At 39.7% G+C, this 18,970-nt stretch overlaps 1 protein-coding gene across 2 annotated transcripts in view; it reads left to right on the forward strand.

Moving 5' to 3' along the window:
• Nucleotides 1-7,346: 7,346 nt before the first annotated feature.
• The window catches only part of mapkap1 (MAPK associated protein 1), a 33,389-nt gene continuing 21,765 nt past the window's right edge, over nucleotides 7,347-18,970 (forward strand). For both annotated transcript variants that reach the window (XM_047373028.1, XM_047373029.1), the window contains exons 1-4: nucleotides 7,347-7,600; nucleotides 9,449-9,563; nucleotides 10,837-11,275; nucleotides 18,682-18,771. In XM_047373028.1, coding sequence (XP_047228984.1) covers nucleotides 10,993-11,275; nucleotides 18,682-18,771 — 373 coding nt within the window. In that variant the 5' untranslated portion in view covers nucleotides 7,347-7,600; nucleotides 9,449-9,563; nucleotides 10,837-10,992. The remainder of the gene's footprint in view (nucleotides 7,601-9,448; nucleotides 9,564-10,836; nucleotides 11,276-18,681; nucleotides 18,772-18,970) is intronic.

The following is an 18,970-nucleotide window of genomic DNA, read 5'->3' on the forward strand; positions in this document are numbered from 1 at the left end:
TTTTCCAATGTTGTGCAAAAGTATGCGTTGTTGCATATGCATACTGGCTATCAGTGTATATTGTTGCACTTTTTCCTGTCATTAATTTGCATGCTTCAGTTAAGGCTACTAACTCAGCAGCTTGCGCTGAGTAGTGTGAAGGGAGTGCTTCTGCTTTTAGTACTTTATTAAGAGTCACTACAGCATATCCGGTTTTTGTTTTACCTTTCTCATCCTTTTTGGAAGACCCGTCTACAAATAATATTTCTCCTTCTGTCAAAGGAGTATCTTTTAAGTCTTTTCTGCTTTTTGCTATTTCCTCAGATAATGTTTCACAATCATGAGTTTCTCCATCCTCCTCTGTGGGGATTAATGTTGCTGGGTTTAGTGCTGTACACCGTTCTATTTTGAGATGTGGTTGTGACAGCAAGATAGACATACAGGAAAGATGTCTTGCAGGTGACAGAAAACTCATTTTAGTTTGCAAAAGCAGTGCTGAAACTGCATGGGGTACTTTCAAAGTGAGTGGATGGAATAGTACAACATCTGCGCTAGACGTGACTGCTAGGGAGGCAGCCACCACTGCTCTAACGCAATGTGGAAGGGCACACGCCACTGCATCCATTTTGGTTGAATAGTAGGCTACTGGTTTATATTTACTTCCATGTAGCTGTGTCAACACGGAGGTCATGAAATTTCCTTTGCAGTCTACCATTTGTACAAAGTCTTTGTTGTAATCTGGTAATGCTAACACACAACTTCCCACCATAGTTTGTTTCAATTTACAGAGTGCATCTTCTGCTTCAGAACTCCATTTTAGGTAGTCAGACATTTTAAGTTCCTCTTTGTACATCAGGCTTTGCAAGGGTGCTGTTAGCTCTGCATAATTTGGCACCCAACTTCTACAGTAATTAGTGAGTCCTAAAAAAGACATCATTTGTTTCTTTGTCAATGGTTTTGGTGCTTGCAGAATTGCAGTTTTCCTTTCTTCCATTATTGTTTTTCCCCCTGAACTGAGCTGATGGCCCAGATATTTCACACTTTCCTTACAAAACTGTAATTTGTTTTTGCTGACTTTGTGGCCTTCTTTAGCCAAATGTTTCAGGAGTGCTATGGAGTCTTTTTTGCATTTTTCTTCGGTTTCAGATGCAACTAGTATGTCATCCACATACGTGAGCAATTGGCTCTGTTGTGGTGGGTCAAAAGTGGCCAAGCTGGATGTAAGAACTTGGGAGTAGATGGTGGGGCTTTCACAATATCCTTGTGGTAATCTGGTATAAGTGTATCTTTTCCCTTTAAAGGTGAAAGCAAACCAGTATTGACTGTCTTTGTGTAGTGGTACAGAAAAGAATGCATTGCTTATGTCCACCACAGTGAAGTATTTTGCTTTTGGGTTCAAAGAGTTTAATAACGTGTGTGGATCTGCTACACACGGAGATCTTTGTATTACTGCATTATTTACCGCTTGTAAATCTTGAACCATCCTCCATCCCACAGATGGGGGTGCCTTTTTTACAGGGAATATTGGTGTGTTACAGGGTGATTCAGCACACTCAATTAATACTCCAGCCTTCTTTAAATCTTCAATAACAGGTTCTATTCCCACCATTGCATCTGGTTTTAGAGGATATTGTTTAACTCTGGGTCTGTACTCTGTTTTTGGTCTTATCACAACAGGAAGTGCTCCTTTTACCAGGCCAACATCAGTAGGTCCTTGTGACCATAGTCTCTCAGGAACTTGTTTAAGTAGTTCCTCTTCTTCTTTTGTGAAAAAGATGTGTCATTTTTGTTTTGGGTCTAGGTGCACTCCAGCCTGGACAGTTACTGTCCAGAACAATGCCTTTTTGGTCATTTCAGTGGACTGGCTATACCATGTGTTCATGCCGGTTACCACCCAATCCCTTGCTCTTTCACCTCTGTCCACTAGTTTTGCTAAGTTTTTCCATTCTTCCTTTTTGTCTTTGCATAAGGATATGTGTGGCCCAGAAAGTTGTCTGAACAGTGGTTTGACAGTTTCTGGCAATATTACTGCAGCTGCTGCATTTGCTTCTACATCTGAGTACACATATGAGACTGTTATCTTTGTTGGGGTCATCCTGTTCAGTTCACTCATGTACTTGGTGTCTGGCTTTGCAGTATACCACATTGTCACATGTAATTCATCTGGTGACATAACATCTTGTGGGCTCCGCATTGATTGTTTGCCTTCATCCACTAACGATGCCCCTGTTGCAGTTGGCGGTTTGTTAGGGATGTCTAAAGTGTAGTAATAATTTGGTGTTCCCGTCCCTTGTACTACATAGACTTCCTCAGGTTTGCCTCTGACCACTCTCAAACCCTCTGGGGTTGGTGTTAGGCTTAGGCAGAGGGCTATTAAGCCATCTCTTCCTAATAGGTTCACTGGACATTCTGGTAACATCAAAACTGATAACTGACATGTTTTTCCTTCTGGATCTCTGATCCATAAGGGTTCTGTTTCATTTACTTGTTCGATTTTACCTTGTGCGGCCTGAACTGTGGTACATTTCCCACTGGGTCTCACATATGGTAATTGTTCTCTAATTGTTGTCCTGCAAGCTCCACTATCACAAAGAAACGTGATAGGTGTGCCTTGTACCAGCAGGGTTATTTCAGGTCTTATTTTTTCAACATAGAATAGGTCATCTAAATTTAGTATTTCCTCATCTTCTGAGGTGGTTTTCTCTTGTATTAAATTTTGATCCAATTCTGTCCCGTTTGTCTCACGATCTAGTCATGCATTTTTAGTTTGTGGGGGAGGACCTCCCCTACAATCCCTGGCTAGATGTCCTTCTTTACCGCAGGACCAACATGCTCTAGGATTTTGTGCTCCAAAGTGTCCTCTACCTCTTCCTCTACCTCGGCCTCTGCCTTTTCCCCTGCCCTGTGACTGTTGATAGTACACAGTGTTGTCCTCCTCTTGGTAAAACACTGCGTCTCTGACTGTGTCCTTTTTACCCTTTTTACTTTTTATAACTTTTTCAGCATGCAGCGCATGATTTATGTAGTCTGCAAGCGAGCCCCCACTCATTCCTATGTAGTGCCGGTTCACCCAGCCATGTATGTCGGGTGTTGAGCCTGAGTGGAGTGCATTTTTTAGTTGCTGCTGATAAGCACCATTTTCATCCTCGCTTGGTTCCAGTCCACTGTGAACTTTAAAAACTTTCGCCATTCTTACTCTGTATTCATCAAAAGGTTCATCTGGTTTTTGTTTACATCTTCCTATTTCAGTGTAATTTGCTCTCTTTTTATATTTTCCTTTTACTCTATCCAGGAGAGGATCTAACTGGGTTGTTAGCTCTCCGCTACCAGCTGCAAGAGGTGCTCCTAATGTAGTTGATGGATTATAACCTCCCTTCACGTGATACCAGTCAGGGCCTAGTTTGCACATCCATGCTTGTTGGACTTCCATTCCATTCAGATGGTAGGCTTTTCTAAGATCCTCCATCTGCCTCACACTCTCATCCACATCCTCTCTAGGGTGTGGGATTCCTTCTACAGCCTTTTTAACATCATCTTGGGTCCAAGTTCGATAAACTCTAATTATGTCTGATTGGCCTTCTGCGCCTGCTCGTGGGTTAGGGAGTTCAATGAGGGGAAAAGTTTGCACATCCCCTCCTTCATCTAGGGTCATGGGACTAACCCTAGGTAATGGAGATAATAAATGTCCCAATGTTGCAGACCATTTACCCACTGCACCAGTGCTTCGAGTAGCAATTGGTGTTCGTGGTGTATATCCAGGTGGTGATGGTGGTGGTGGAGCAGTGGGTGCATCTATATCATTTCTCCCCACTGCCCCTCCCTGTTGCTGCAGTAACTGCTGTTGCAACGCTAAGTAGGGACCAGAATATTCATTATCTTCCCTTCTGTGAAACATTATGTTCTCATGTCCTGCTTCTTTCCATTTTGCTTCCTCTTTTTCTCTCTTTTGCTCTTCTTCACTTGCTTTTTTTTTCTCTTTATTTTGTCGCTTCCTTTCCTCTCTTTCCTGTTTTGCCAGTCTTTCTCCTTCCTCACGTTGTTTTGCTATTTTAACCCAGACTTGAGTCTGTGCATAACCTTCCTTTCTCATTTGTTTTTCATTATTTTTGCATTTAATTTTTATTTTATTCTGTAATTCTGTTAGGGCACTTGTAGACAGCTTTCCATTATAATTATAGGTTTTTATCCAATAACATAGGGGTTCTACTGCATCTTGATTTTCTTTTTCTACCGCTTTCCAATCTTTGCATGTAAGGTTATCAAGTAACTTTTGTTTCTCTTTACTTTGCCCCTTTCCCATTTTGAACTAAATTTAGATCCAGTATGTTTTTTAATACCTGGTGTATTCTAAATACTGGATTTATGTATTTGAAAACAGGATGGTGATCAAGAAGTCAGTTGTGGTAAAATCCACTTCAACCCTGTTCAGGTGGGATTTTCTTGCCTACAAGCATCCACAAAGGCTCACCATTTACTATCTGTTTTCAGTTTATATGAAAAGTAAGGACCTAATGGTCATTACGATTCCATTCACTCTTCCACACGTTTTTCAGTCACACTTTTTTACGCATTTTACTCTTACTGTAATTACTTTCACAAAAACATAACAGAGGACTCCGCCGTCCTGTGTAGAGTTTAATTAGTCTATTTCAACTAAGGGAGTCTACCCTCCTGCGGAATTTAACTGTCTATTTTAGTTCAACAGAGGACTCCGCCGTCCTGTGTAGAGTTTAATTAGTCTATTTCAACTAAGGGAGTCTACCCTCCTGCGGAATTTAACTGTTTATTTTAGTTCACCTGATAGTGTCTAGAATTGTCAGGGTTTCTCTATACTGTACTATTTTAGGTCATTTGCATTTCATCACTCATTCCTTTTAAATGAAAGACCTACTCACTGGTTCTCTGTGTCCTCGGGAGTACCGTCAGCCGTCAGACCCCAGCCTGTCAGGGAGGGACCAGTCCCGGAAAGGGTATTAGTACTGTGGCCACAGATTTGTCTGGAATCTCACTCACCCACTGGGATCGTCAAGCGTCTTGGTATCCGGCTCGAAGGACCATTTATGTTAGGTTTAAACACCAAACACTTTCACAATTCTGCACAAAGAAAGACACAGAGAAGTTAGTTCATTTTAACCTGCAGGTGAGAGTGTCTCAGAGGCTGCTCAATTACAATCCTCCATACCACACTCTGAAACAGCCCCTGCTCTCTCTGCCTTTTATTCATAAGAGAAGAGGCCCTGGTTACAGAATGTTCCAAGCACAAAACAGGGAGAGATGCACACTCATATTGATTAGAAACAGCTGCACTGACAGAATGTTCTAGAACATCCTGTCTCTATCTTGCAGCTCTTGTACATATAAGATATAATCACTCTGAACAGCAAGCTTCACTTCTATTAAAGTTAAAACATATATAATCATTAATTAACCCTAACAGGTATAAACAGATAATATTTATACATTCCAAAAGAAACTCTGTCAAAGATAAGACTATCAATGAAAAGCATTTAATTCAATCAGGTAATATGTGCAATTAATATGCACAATAACAACCTAGACTACTAACTGACCTTGGAGCTCGAAGCTCTGCGCTTTTTGGCAAAAATTTGACTTCTGAGAAGGCAAAAAACCAGGGGGGAAAGTACCTTGACTTTTATAAGTCCAAATGTCTTGATATAGTGTCGCATCCATCCTAGACTCATACAACAAAGGCTATTTCTTCTCGTCTTTGAGGCAACATAAATGATTATTTGCCAATTAAGAGTACTGACCAATGAACAGTTAACAAGGACTGTTACGTTGCCTAATGAAACTCGAATGATATAAAAAAGTAAAATGTGCGGTACAATAAAAATTGATAATTAAAACTACAAACCCAATAAAGTAACATACAAAGTTCATATAATTAACGTTTAAACAACATTATTCAAACATTATTTTTGTTTGAAATATATTCAAACTTTATTCGCTTTCATTTTGAAAAGGTCTTACAATGTTGTAAAGTTCAACAGGAAAAGATGGGGTGAAATGTCAAAGAAAAAAATGCATTAAAAAACAGGTCAATTTTAAGAACGTGATAAGTAAATTGAACAGTTTTGGCATTTTTAAGGGTTTATAAGATGATACAAAGGACAAAGTGCACTTTGAAACCAAGACTTTGATCCATTTGATGAATTGTGAAATACCCCCAAACTGTACTTTTGGGGATCTTTTTCAGCGTGGGAGTGTCTGTACTAAGCAAGATCTATTAAACATGATCCATCTCAATGACATAAAACATTTTTATGCAGAAATTGCTTTTCATGGGTCTTAGAATAAGCCATGATCAATTTCTGGTAGGTAAAATACCTCCATATTGTCCATGCTGGGGTTTTCTTGAGAGTAGGATGGACTGTGTTCAGCAAAATCGATAAAATATATTCCCTCTAAATGGAATAAAGTTATTTTAGGCAGAAATAACATTTCATGGGTCAGAAAATAAGCCTTGATCACTTTTTGGCAAACAAAATAGTGCAATATTTTTCATGTTGTGCATTTTATTTAGTGTGGAATGGGCAGTGTTTAGTAAGATCAGTAAAATATAATTTCTCAGACTGAAGCAGAGCACTTTTTGGCTGAAATTACATTTCAAAGGTCAGAGAAAAAGGCCATAATCAATTTTTGGCAGAGGAAAAACACCTAGATTTCTGGCTATTTTAGCAATTTTATAGGTGCACCGCAAGTCATTTAAGGCAGAAATTACATTTCATTGGTCAGGACATATTGGCCATAATAATTTTTTTGCAGAGAAACCATTGATTTTTGGCCAGTTGGGACTTCAGGCCTTCACTGAGATCTGTAAAATATAGTTCCTCTGAGTGAAATAAAGTTTATAATTTTGAAAGAACTCTCAAAACCAGACACTCTGGGCGCGCTCCTGCAGCAAGCTCCTCCTCCTCTAGCTGCTCGCTCCTCCGCGGGGACGCGCCCGAAAATACCCGATCAGTTTTTGTCAGACCATCACTTTATGGTACAACAACTGAATTTCAAATTGCAAGCCACAAAAACAAATGAAGAGGTTCCTCACCAACCCCAACATCAAAATCTATTTGCTGTTGCTTTACCAAGCTGTTTATTTGCCCTACATTCGGTCCGTATCTCGTTAGAGCAGTTGTACACAAAGTACTAAGCCTTTTGTCATATTTAACATGTCCTTTAAGTGGACCATACATAAGATGCTCTGAATACACAGTTATCGACTTATATCGCTAACAGTAGTTGACATAGTCACTTTGGACAGCAATAAAGATTAGGTTTGGAGGGCAGATTTGGCTTTCTGACTTGCAAGTAGTTCTATGTGACGTCAATCATAGATCACAGTTCCGACTTCCGAGGTGAAATAAACGCACCACAGTAGACAGAGTTGGCTTGCAGTTATGTTATGACTCCGTTAAATTGCATATGTTAACAATGAAAATAACTGTTTGCTTTATCTCCAGTTAACACGGATATAATGCCGTGTTGTAGATCTTTGCTCCCCCTGTGGGCTTTCTGAAGGTGGGTCTTTGGGAGGTTATGATAGCGGCTAACTACAGCCAGCTAACCAGATCCAGCCTCCGTGATTCCTCGGTTGGTTTACGAGGTAACTAAATCCAACAGATGCTATCTGTAGCCGTCTTGTGTACAGTGACATGCTGGTATCAGTGTACAATGTGTACCCCGATGCTGGATGTGTTTGTAGAGCGCAGGCGAAGCAATTTTTTTACACGTTTTAAGGCAGCTATTTTGCAAGGTTAGATCAGGAGGCACAACAATAGCTTCCTGAGCTAACATCTGCCTGCTCGGGTTTGTCTGATTATTTTTGACCATTAGTTTAAAACACGTTCTTTATATGAGCTCACCATAAAACTGCCTGTGCTGAAATGAATGTAAATTGTGAACAATATCATGACACTGAAGCTGTCCTTAACATCAGCTTGATGACATGTCTGAGACTTTCTGAGCCGACACCAGCTCCTCATATACAGGGGTTGGACAATGAAACTGAAACACCTGGTTTTATACCACAATAATTTATTAGTATGGTGTAGGGCCTCCTTTTGTGGCCAATACAGCGTCAATTCGTCTTGGGAATGACATATACAAGTCCTGCACAGTGGTCAGAGGGATTTTAAGCCATTCTTCTTGCAGGATAGTGGCCAGGTCACTACGTGATACTGGTGGAGGAAAACGTTTCCTGACTCGCTCCTCCAAAACACCCCAAAGTGGCTCAATAATATTTAGATCTGGTGACTGTGCTGGCCATGGGAGATGTTCAACTTCACTTTCATGTTCATCAAACCAATCTTTCACCAGTCTTGCTGTGTGTATTGGTGCATTGTCATCCTGATACACGGCACCGCCTTCAGGATACAATGTTTGAACCATTGGATGCACATGGTCCTCAAGAATGGTTCGGTAGTCCTTGGCAGTGACGCACCCATCTAGCACAAGTATTGGGCCAAGGGAATGCCATGATATGGCAGCCCAAATCATCACTGATACACCCCCATGCTTCACTCTGGGCATGCAACAGTCTGGGTGGTACGCTTCTTTGGGGCTTCTCCACACCGTAACTCTCCCAGATGTGGGGAAAACAGTAAAGGTGGACTCATCAGAGAACAATACATCTTTCACATTGTCCACAGCCCAATATTTGCGCTCCTTGCACCATTGAAACCGACGTTTGGCATTGGCATGAGTGACCAAAGGTTTGGCTATAGCAGCCTGGCCGTGTATATTGACCCTGTGGAGCTCCAGACGGACAGTTCTGGTGGAAACAGGAGAGTTGAGGTGCACATTTAATTCTGCCGTGATTTGGGCAGCCGTGGTTTTATGTTTTTTGGATACAATCCAGGTTAGCAACCGAACATCCCTTTCAGACAGCTTCCTCTTGCGTCCACAGTTAATCCTGTTGGATGTGGTTCGTCCTTCTTGGTGGTATGCTGACATTACCCTGGATACCGTGGTTCTTGATACATCACAAAGACTTGCTGTCTTGGTCACAGATGCGCCAGCAAGACGTGCACCAACAATTTGTCCTCTTTTGAACTCTGGTATGTCACCCACAATGTTGTGTGCATTTCAATATTTTGAGCAAAACTGTGCTCTTACCCTGCTAATACAACCTTCACACTCTGCTCTTACTGGTGCAATGTGCAATCAATGAAGACTGGCTACCAGGCTGCTCCAATTTAGCCATGAAACCTCCCACACTAAAATGACAGGTGTTTCAGTTTCATTGTCCAACCCCTGTATGTTTCCTTTTTCCTGACAGGACCTCAGTGTGAAATACACAATCTCCTGATGAACACATATAGCTATAGGCTTCTTCCATTGGAACTGATTTAGCCTTGCCAACAGCAACGCTCTAAAGTTTGTTGAAATTATAGACAGCCTTGTGTTTATGGTTGACTTTTTTAAAGAGGTTTATGTTTGCTGTTCTTTGCAGGTGTCCTCTCATGTCTGTCTGGGAAGTGTCTGAACTACAAACTTTGAATCAGATTCTTGGTTTGGTGCTTCAGTTTATCACTGATCAGTGTTCTGTTTCACAAAACGAAAATAAGGTAAGATAGAATTTCCGTGTTACCCTAGTTTCATTCATTCCAGATTGTATTTCATAAAAGCAGTCACCCATACACTGATTAGGCATACATTTATAAATAGTGTTTGTTGATCCCCCTTTAGCTGTTAAGTAGTCTTTACGTATGAGGGCATGGACTCCACTGGACCCCTGAAAGTGTAATGTGGTATCTGGCACCAAAATGTTAGCAGCAGATCCTTACATAGCCAGTATTGTTCGATATGCCTGATTGGTGTGTGTTACAGTAGAGTTTTACACTTTGAAGGTAGCTTGCTCCAGCCCATACTCACAGCCAGACTTAACTTATAATTGGTAGAAGTCCTGCCAGATGCATGTGTTTTGACTTCACAGTGGTGGAGCTAAACCTGGCAGGTCAAACACACCGAAACCTAATGTACCAAAATCAAATGTCCCATCTTTGTTGATTACTGATAATAATAGAACATATGCGAGCTTTATTAAGAAGTTCAAATTAAAAATTTAAACTCTATAGTCTTACCTACAAACAGTGCTGGAAAAAGAGGTGGTGAAAATTTGAGGTCTTTGCTTTATATTAATTCAAATTATATTTCATTCTGCACAAAATGTTTGGAGCACAGTATCCAGATTTAGCCCTAAGCAAAGCTGGGCAGATATATTTATCAAAGCAATTTTCTCAAACACCTTTGAAGTCAGGCTGTAAAACTTCTGTTTGGAATTTTAAGGTCATAATTTGAGACATCAACAGTACTAAATTCACATTGTCTTTATTTAAGATTTTCCCTGTTCATAAAGGTTTATATTTAACAATTGAATTGAAAACACTGTTGAATAAACCAACAACAAAAATCATTTTGTTTCCCTAAATTTCTTAAAAGACTCTACATCAATAACCAGACAACAGGTTACATCTCAAGGATTAAATAAGAACTCCGTTGTTGAATATTCCAGCTGCTTTCATTTTTGTGTTGCAGCAACAGGGGACCACCTATAATACTTTAGAAATGAGGCTCTCACCTTAATCTAGTGGTTACCATGTTACCAGCAGATATGAAAGCAGCAACGTGTGTGCAACCTGGTATGCAACCTGGTACCTCCCAGAGCAACAGAAAGAAATGTGTTGTAGTTCATGTTTACCCAGTAAAGTTGATATTTCATTGAAATCACAGTTTTGTTTTGTAATTGTAGCAATGAGGATAAAATTGTCTGTGTGAATAAAGTAACAGCCCTGTTTTTCAGCCTGTTTCATGTCTGAACAGTTTTCTCACTCTAACCAGGTGCTGTCACTTCTACGATGGAGCAGAGTCAATAGTTAGAAGAGCAGCAGGAGGAAATGTTTCTTCATCATAAGCCACTGCATTAACACAGTTCAACAGGGGTGGGGCTCTTTTGGCCATACTTTACTTTAGGTTCTACTTTGTGAAGCTGAGGAAATGGCTTTCTTGGACAATCCAACAATTATTCTGGCCCACATCAGACAGTCTCACGTGACCAGTGATGATACAGGAATGTGTGAGATGGTTTTAATAGACCAGGATGTGGATCTGGAGAAGTGTCAGCTAACTCTGGTGCCTGGCAGCAGCTGTGGATCATCTGGGTCAACCTCTCTTAGTGAAGGCAGTGGTAGCATGGTGGACAATCATACCTGTGACCTCTCTCAATCTATGGACATTACCTCCAGCTGGGATTTTGGCATCCGTCGACGGTCCAATACAGGTAAGCCCATCTACAGCCCCTGGCTGGTTTGTTGGGCAGGCTTTCTGTTAGCCCAGTCTGAAGTGGTCAGTATGGCTCAGGCAGCCAGAAAGCCTGTTCCACTGTAGTTCTGAGGGGTTGTGTCTGATCTGTGGCTCAATTTAGAGTGTGTGCCATTGAAATGATTGCTGTTCTGGGGAAATCATGGGATCAGATGTATTTTGATGGTTTAAAAATAATTCAGTAAAATGTGGAGAATAGACCGCATGAAATTGGAAGTAACCACTTGTAGACACCAGGACCAGTTCAGTCCAGTTTATTTATATAGGGGCAATTCACAATGAATTTAATCCAACCATACAGTCAAATTCAAAATCAGTTGCATCCATTCCAGTTTGATCCAAGTTATCAAACAATGCAGACTGTTGGCAGCATTGAGTGTGCTCTGCTATTCTGTGAAAGAAGAGAGATGAGCAGTTTAATTATGCACCTGTGACTCAGGTAGTCACACAGGTAGTTACCCTAACCCTAGCCAGTGTCATCTATGTGAAGCTGATAGGGAGAACTGTGTAGTAAGGCACAGCATTGTTACACTCTCCTGTTATTGGTGTCATATTATTTAAATTCCGCACTGGGCCACTGGTTGCTGAAATCCTATATATTCCACATATAACCAGTATGTCTTAGCAGCATCATTAAAGCAAGTGCTGTATGAAAAGAACAAAGAATATTACATTGTTTGTTTACTTATATAATTTACATATCACAGATACGATGTAACATTCTTATTGTTACCTATGTAACATATATTTATTTGTTGTCATTGACATGTTTTATTTGATTAGTACACAACTGTAAAAAAAAGGTTATAAACTCCCAAAGGAATCCAACAACAGTCTCATTCTGGAATCCAAGCAGAGCTCTTTGGTATTTCATAAGACCCTGCTGTGATAATATAACTTTAACCTTAGCAGATCTTAAAAGAGGGAAATATAATTTCAGATGGAAAGACCTGATGATATTTACTGCTTTTAAGTTTCTTGGACAAAAAAGAAGCCAAACTGCTGAAGCAGTGTGTGGAAAGTTTTAACCTGTGACTCAGTAGAAAGCAATAACTAAATGTTTTGTTCAGTATTCCGATCAGGTCATTTTGATTTTGTGACATTGCAACACTTAAGTTTTATTTACTTCTCAGCCATTCTGTCTTAAATCTGTTGCTGTGCTTGGAATCATTGTCCTATTTCACATTTGACTCTAGAAACTGTTGCATACAGAGGAGTTCATGGTCCACTTAATGACTGTAAAGTGCTCAGGTCATATGGCTGCAAAACAAGCCCACATCATTAACCCTCCATCAACGTGCTTGTTGATGAGAAGTCCTTGTTTTGACATAGTGGTGTTTTTCTGCTGTCTGTTATGGCTGAGCAACTCTTTTATCTTGTCTGTTTAGACTGTTTCTCCACAACTGATGGTTGTTCATGAGCAGCTTTGGAACATTAGCCATGCTGCATTTTATTCAAGAGAAGAGATAAGTCTTCTAAATGAGCCATACTTTTTTGTGAGTCTTTTTTTAACTCCACCTAAAAATCATTTTTCATGACTATCTTTCTGGAATTGGCTTAGTCCTCCTGAATCCTCCAGAGTTGCAAACTACTGAAACTTCTTTGTTTAAAAAGGGTCTCACACATACTCACAATCTATTGATCAGTGCATCAGTCTGCATATGGCAGCGACAGTTAAGTTCTAAATTATTCATACACATACCTGCAGTTTCATATTGAAATTACTATCATTCAACTAAGAAGTTTGTTTCTGATAGGAGACGAGATAGACATCTCTCCAAATGTAATAAAAAAAGAAAGTAGGAGGAGTATCATTCTTGAAAAATGTATTAATCTGTATTTATTTACATTTGTTTAAAAAATGGTTTGTTGAATAATCAATGAAAATAAGTCCATAAAAAAGATTTGTTGGCATTACAGCAGCCAAACCAATGTTAGAATTCCTGACCAGATTTTTATATGTTTGAACCCTATTCTTTAGCTTCCTCCATAGATTCTGAGATTCAAGTTGGGTCTCTGGCTGGGTCACTCCAACTCATTAATATTGCTTCTAGTCAGAGAAATGTGTTAAATATAAACCTAAACCTGCCAGGGCTATGAATCATTTCCAGCCTAACTGTACCAAAGAGGAACCAGTTTGATCAAAGGTATCTTTTCACACACTGTTTCTGCTTTGCTAGTCTTATAAGTAGAGCCTCAAGTTGTATGATTCTGGTGCATATTATGTTTTGTTACATTCTCTTTGTTGTTTTACTGCCTGGTGTGCAATCAATTGCCCCTAGGGGGTGTTGGACATCATGAACTACACAAAAATGTACAACATAAATATGTTACAGGTTCCTTGATTTTGCTTAGTAACTCTTACTTTTTAAATATTCTGCAGACAGAATCCTTGTACCTGGTGACCCAGTGATTCAGTCAGGATCTGGATCCTTGGGGAATGTTAAAAAATCATTTAAAACAGTTTGCCACACTAACATCAAATTCTTTTACATTTGTTATCATTGTCCTGATAGTATATTTTCCAGCAATTTAGGAGAGAACCTTCTTTGATACCATTAATACCAAATTTGCCATGGGATGTTCAATCGTATTGATTTTAATGTTTTCTAATCCACAAATCACTCATCTGAGGATTAGTGTTTTTAATCTGGGATGTGGGTTTGCTTGATGGAGAGATGCACCGATGATTTAAATCTGGTTACTCCAGTAGTTCCAAACGGTTTTGTTTTAAACTCATTTTAGCCATGCAGGAAGTCTGTATTTGGAGTCTTCCACTCAGACAGAAGAATCACTGACTATAATGTTGGTGGTTGTGATGTTCCAAAGTAACACATACAGTGCCTAATAAAATGTTTACATGCTTTGAACCTTTTAGGCAATTTGTCAAATCTACAAACTTTAACGTATTTTATTGGGATGTTATGTGTTAGGCAAACATAAAGTAGTGCATAGATTTAAAGTTGAAGAAACAGGATTCATGGTTTTCTGAATTTAATTTAAAAATGTAAACGTGTGTTGTGCATTCATATTCAGCTGTACCCTGATACCATAAAATGAAACATTTTTCTTCAGACGTCACCTAATTAGCCAGTACAGTTCACTTTTGTGTAATATATGCCTCTTTTCATTCGCGGTTCCAGCACCACACAGCTCCACTTCACTCGTCCTTGCTCTATTCTGCACTAAACCTGTTGTGTTTCCATTGACACAGTGACGTCTGATGTTATGGCTTGAAACCCCATCTCAACCATCAGAGATGTGGATTCTGGGACCTGCTGACAAGCAGGTACCAAGTAAGCCAGTACTGGGCTGGAAAAGCCAGTCATGGAAACAGTTGCAGAATGGGCTGAGTGGAGCCAGCCAAAGCAGAACTCATGGAAAAGAGACAGTATTCTTCGTTAGAAAACTATATAAAACGATATATCCAAAGCTTAGTACATCTTATTGAGCACTGTTTAGTCCAGCTGTATGACACAATTGCAAACCTAACAAACAAGCCTATGGTAATTCTGGAGGAGCTGGAGTGGTCCACCGCTCTGGTGAGAGAGTCCATTGACTGGACAGCTGCTAGTCGTACACTCCACAAATTCAGCCTTTATTCAATTCAATTCAGTTTTATTTATATAGTGCCAATTCACAACACATGTTGTTTCAAGGCACTTCACAACAGTCAGGTTCATACATTCCAATTAATCCTAACCATTGAACAGTGCAGTCAGAGTTAGCTTTTTATTCAAATTGGATAAACCCAGCAGATTGCATCCAGTCAGTGACTTGCAGCATTCACTCCTCCCGGATGAGCATGTAGAGACAGTGGACAGTCACTGGCGTTGACTTTGCAGCAATCCCTCATACTGAGCATGCATGTAGCGACAGTGGAGAGGAAAAACTCCCTTTTAACAGGAAGAAACCTCCAGCAGAACCAGGCTCAGTATGAGCGGCCATCTGCCACGACCAACTGGGGGTTTGAGAGAACAGAGCAGAGACACAAAAAGAACACAGAAGCACTGATCCAGGAGTACTTTCTATGGGAAGGAAAAGTAAATGTTGATGGATGTAGCTCCTTTAGTCATTTCACCTAGAAAGAAAGAACAGATAAACTCTGAGCCAGTTTTCAAGGTTAGAGTCCGAAAGAGAGCACATAGAGTTTGTTACAGTAGAAGCTCAGTCAATCTCCATGTCTAGGAGAGAGAAAGGGTTAAACACTAAAAGACAGGGTCATGTGGATCATCGGTAGAAGGTGAGCATTAAGTTGTTGCCCGCAGAAGCTCGGACAATTCCCCTCTCCAGAAAGGTGTCACAGGTAGACACAGAGTCAGGCCAGGTGTAGCTTCTAGGAAGAGAAAAGAGAGAGAACAAAGTTAAAAGCTGAAATAACAGCAAATAATGCAAAATTAGAGAGTAGTGTGAGAATGTAGCGAAGAGGGTGAAAGTGGTCATTATGTCCTCCAGCAGCCTAAGCCTATAGCAGCATAACTACAGAGGTAGTTTCAGTTCAGATTATTTAGTTAAACGGAGCTTATTTACAACAATGTCGTCTCAAGGAACCCCACAAAGGGTCCCACTGATGGTCATTGTTATACTAAAAACCACAAGGATTGGGATACCTCTCTCTGTCAGACTGATCACAACCATCGGAAAAGAGAAGGAGTCATACAGGTAGCAGAAATGGAGGGTGTGTTTGCACCTCAACCATAACTGAGCCGGTTTAGGCTAAACCTGACTCCCCCTTATTCCATCCAACAGGGAGGGAGGAAGGCTCCCTCCCTGATAAACTAAGCCACTCTAACTATGAGTTTGATCAAAAAGGAAAGTTTTAAGCCTAGCCTTAAAAGTAGACAGGGTGTCTGCCTCACGGACTAAAACTGGGAGCTGGTTCCACAGGAGAGGAGCCTGATAACTTATTGAAAAACCTCTAAAAGAAAGTTGTCCTTTAAAGAAACCCATAAGATATCCCATTTGCCACAAGCCAGGTAGTGGACAAGGATTGTCAATATAATCAATATTTCGATATAATTGATACTAAAACGATTAATTATTCAAAGCAGAAAGAAAATATTCTGCAAAAATGACCAGAAATACAAAAACTAGAGGGCTGCTGCTGAATACATTTACATGGACCAGATCTTTGTTTATATTGTTGAATATTTGTTTTGAATGCGCCAGATCCATGTTTGTTTTGAAACAATTTGTTTTAATATAGAAAGATCCTTAATTTTTCCTTCAGTTGTAAAATGTATTTGTATCAACAGCAAATTGACAGGAAAAAGGAAGCGCACAGTGGCTCACTATAGATAAGCAGTTATATTGAAATGATGGTATGACTGAATCAAAGATGCATATGTCTGTAAAGGATATTTAGACTTATTTTAGATGTTATCTTGTCTACTTTTTTTACCAAACAGGGAAGTGACACGTTTTAATGACTGACTGAGTCTGAGGTCCTCTGCAAAGACCACTGAGCAGAAATTTTAGGTTCAAGATGTGCAAAACCTGGAGAGACATCCAAAAAGACTTGAAGCAAAATGTAGTTTTACTTTGAACTGTTCGAATTGTATTTTGTTTTCCACTTCAAAATTATGCATGACCTTATGTTGGACTATCAGGTAAAATCCCAATAAAATACACAGAAGTTTGAGTTCATAATGTTACAAAATAGGAAATAGGTCAAAGGACGTGCAAGACACTGTAAGGAAAATCGTCATGTGACTGGTCGGCCTGTAAAGCTTTATCGGAATTCAAATGGGTCTATTTCCTTCTTGATTGATTGGTGCATCTCTGGTTTGATGAGCTACAGAAATCTGCATTTAGTGAGCCCTAATCAAATTGTAAGAATGAAAATCTGTTTTAAGCGGCTTTCAGGCAGTTTCACCTTGAAAGGTGAATGTAGTTTTGTTATGAGGGAGTCCAAAGGTAGATATCATGTTTCCTTTTGGCTCTCTTGATATTTGTGAAATGTTTGGTGGTGTGAAACTCTGGGTTATGGGAATAGGATTGGATTCTACAATCCTCTGAAATTTCGCACCTGGATTTAAATACCGACTTGTGGTGGCTGTCTCGTCAGGATTCCAACAGGAACGCTGTGAAAAGTCTGGTGCTGCTGGTAAGATGAGTGGGGTAAACCAGTACCTTGGTAATAAAGTTCAATGTTTTAACCTTTGTTTTCCTTGAACTATTAATATTTTTGTGTGTGTGCTTTAAATCAACACATTGCTGTTCTCCACTGTAATGCACATTTAGATGGATGACCACCAGTGTTGGTATTCTATACTTTGGCCGTTTTATACTAAATTATTCAATTCAGTTTTATTTATATAGCGGCAAGTCCCAACACACGTTGTCTCAATGCACTTTACAAAGTATTTGGAATGGTGCGGGGTGGTTGGGGAAGTTAGATTTAACTACTGAGTGTTAGCCCATTCTAAAATGGCCAAACTATGTGTAGGGCAGCTAAGTAAAATAATAAACTGATAAAGTTTGTCCATGTAGAGCCCACTGGTGGCCATTGTTATACTAAAAAGCACAAGGATTGGGGTACCTCTCTCTGTCAGACTGATTATAACCATTGGAAAAGAGAAGGTGTCATACAGGTAGCAGAAATTGAGGGTGTGTTTGCAGCTCAACCATAACTGAGTCGGCTTAGGCTAAACCTGACTCCCCCTTACTCCATCCAACAGGGAAGGAGGCGGAGGTAAAAATAATTGGAGAGCGTTGTTTCCATTTGCATTGTGTGAAAGGTGGGTAACTTTAAAATGGGCTAAGTCAATTCAATCGAATCATATAGATTTCAAGTCAGTGACATACATTCCAATTAATCCTAACCATTGAACAGTGCAGTCAGATTCAATTATTTATTCAACTTGGATAAAAAGTTTTTCTATCTAAAGAAACCCTGCAGATTGCATCCAGTCAGAGACTTGCAGCATTCACTCCTCCCAGATGAGCATGTAGAGACAGTGGACAGTCACTGGCGTTGACTTTGCAGCAATCCCTCATACTGAAAAAAAAAAACAGGTTTGCCTTTCTTCTTCTGGAAGGTTTATCAAAATCAGCATGGGGGTTCCCGCCCCTTAAGTTTTTGTTAGTTTTTTTTATCAGGGATTGGAGATTTAGGTATAAAATTCCAAATGGTATCGGGATTTTTATTTCTTCCTTTTTGAAGCTTTTTTTATTTGTGACATACCTGGATAATGTGTATGTGAAATGAAACATGCATAAATAGAAATGATGCAGAAGACTGTATAATATTCCAAAGTGTTGTCATGATGTAATTGACATGAACAATGAATTTTGTTCTTCAACAGATTTCTAGTAACTTGGAATTGTTTGCATGTAACACGTAAAATGTGTTTCTGTTTGCAGCACAAAGACTTGAAAGACTAAGAAAAGAACGGCAAAACCAAATCAAATGTAAAAATGTTCAGTGGAAGGAAAGGACAACCTCCCATTCTGGTATGGTTCCTGCAATTTTTCTATTTTTATTTTTGCCTCGCAGCAAGAAGGTGTTTGAGTTTGAATCTTTGACGGGGATCTTTCTTCATGGAGTTTGCATGTACTCTTTGTGCATGTGTGGGTTTCTCTGGGTTCCTCTGCTTCCTACCACAGTCCAAAAAACCCATGACAGTTAGGTTAATTGGTCTCTAAATTGTTT

Source organism: Girardinichthys multiradiatus, chromosome 8, assembly GCF_021462225.1.
Source record: "Girardinichthys multiradiatus isolate DD_20200921_A chromosome 8, DD_fGirMul_XY1, whole genome shotgun sequence".
In the NCBI taxonomy this organism is placed as follows: domain Eukaryota; kingdom Metazoa; phylum Chordata; class Actinopteri; order Cyprinodontiformes; family Goodeidae; genus Girardinichthys; species Girardinichthys multiradiatus.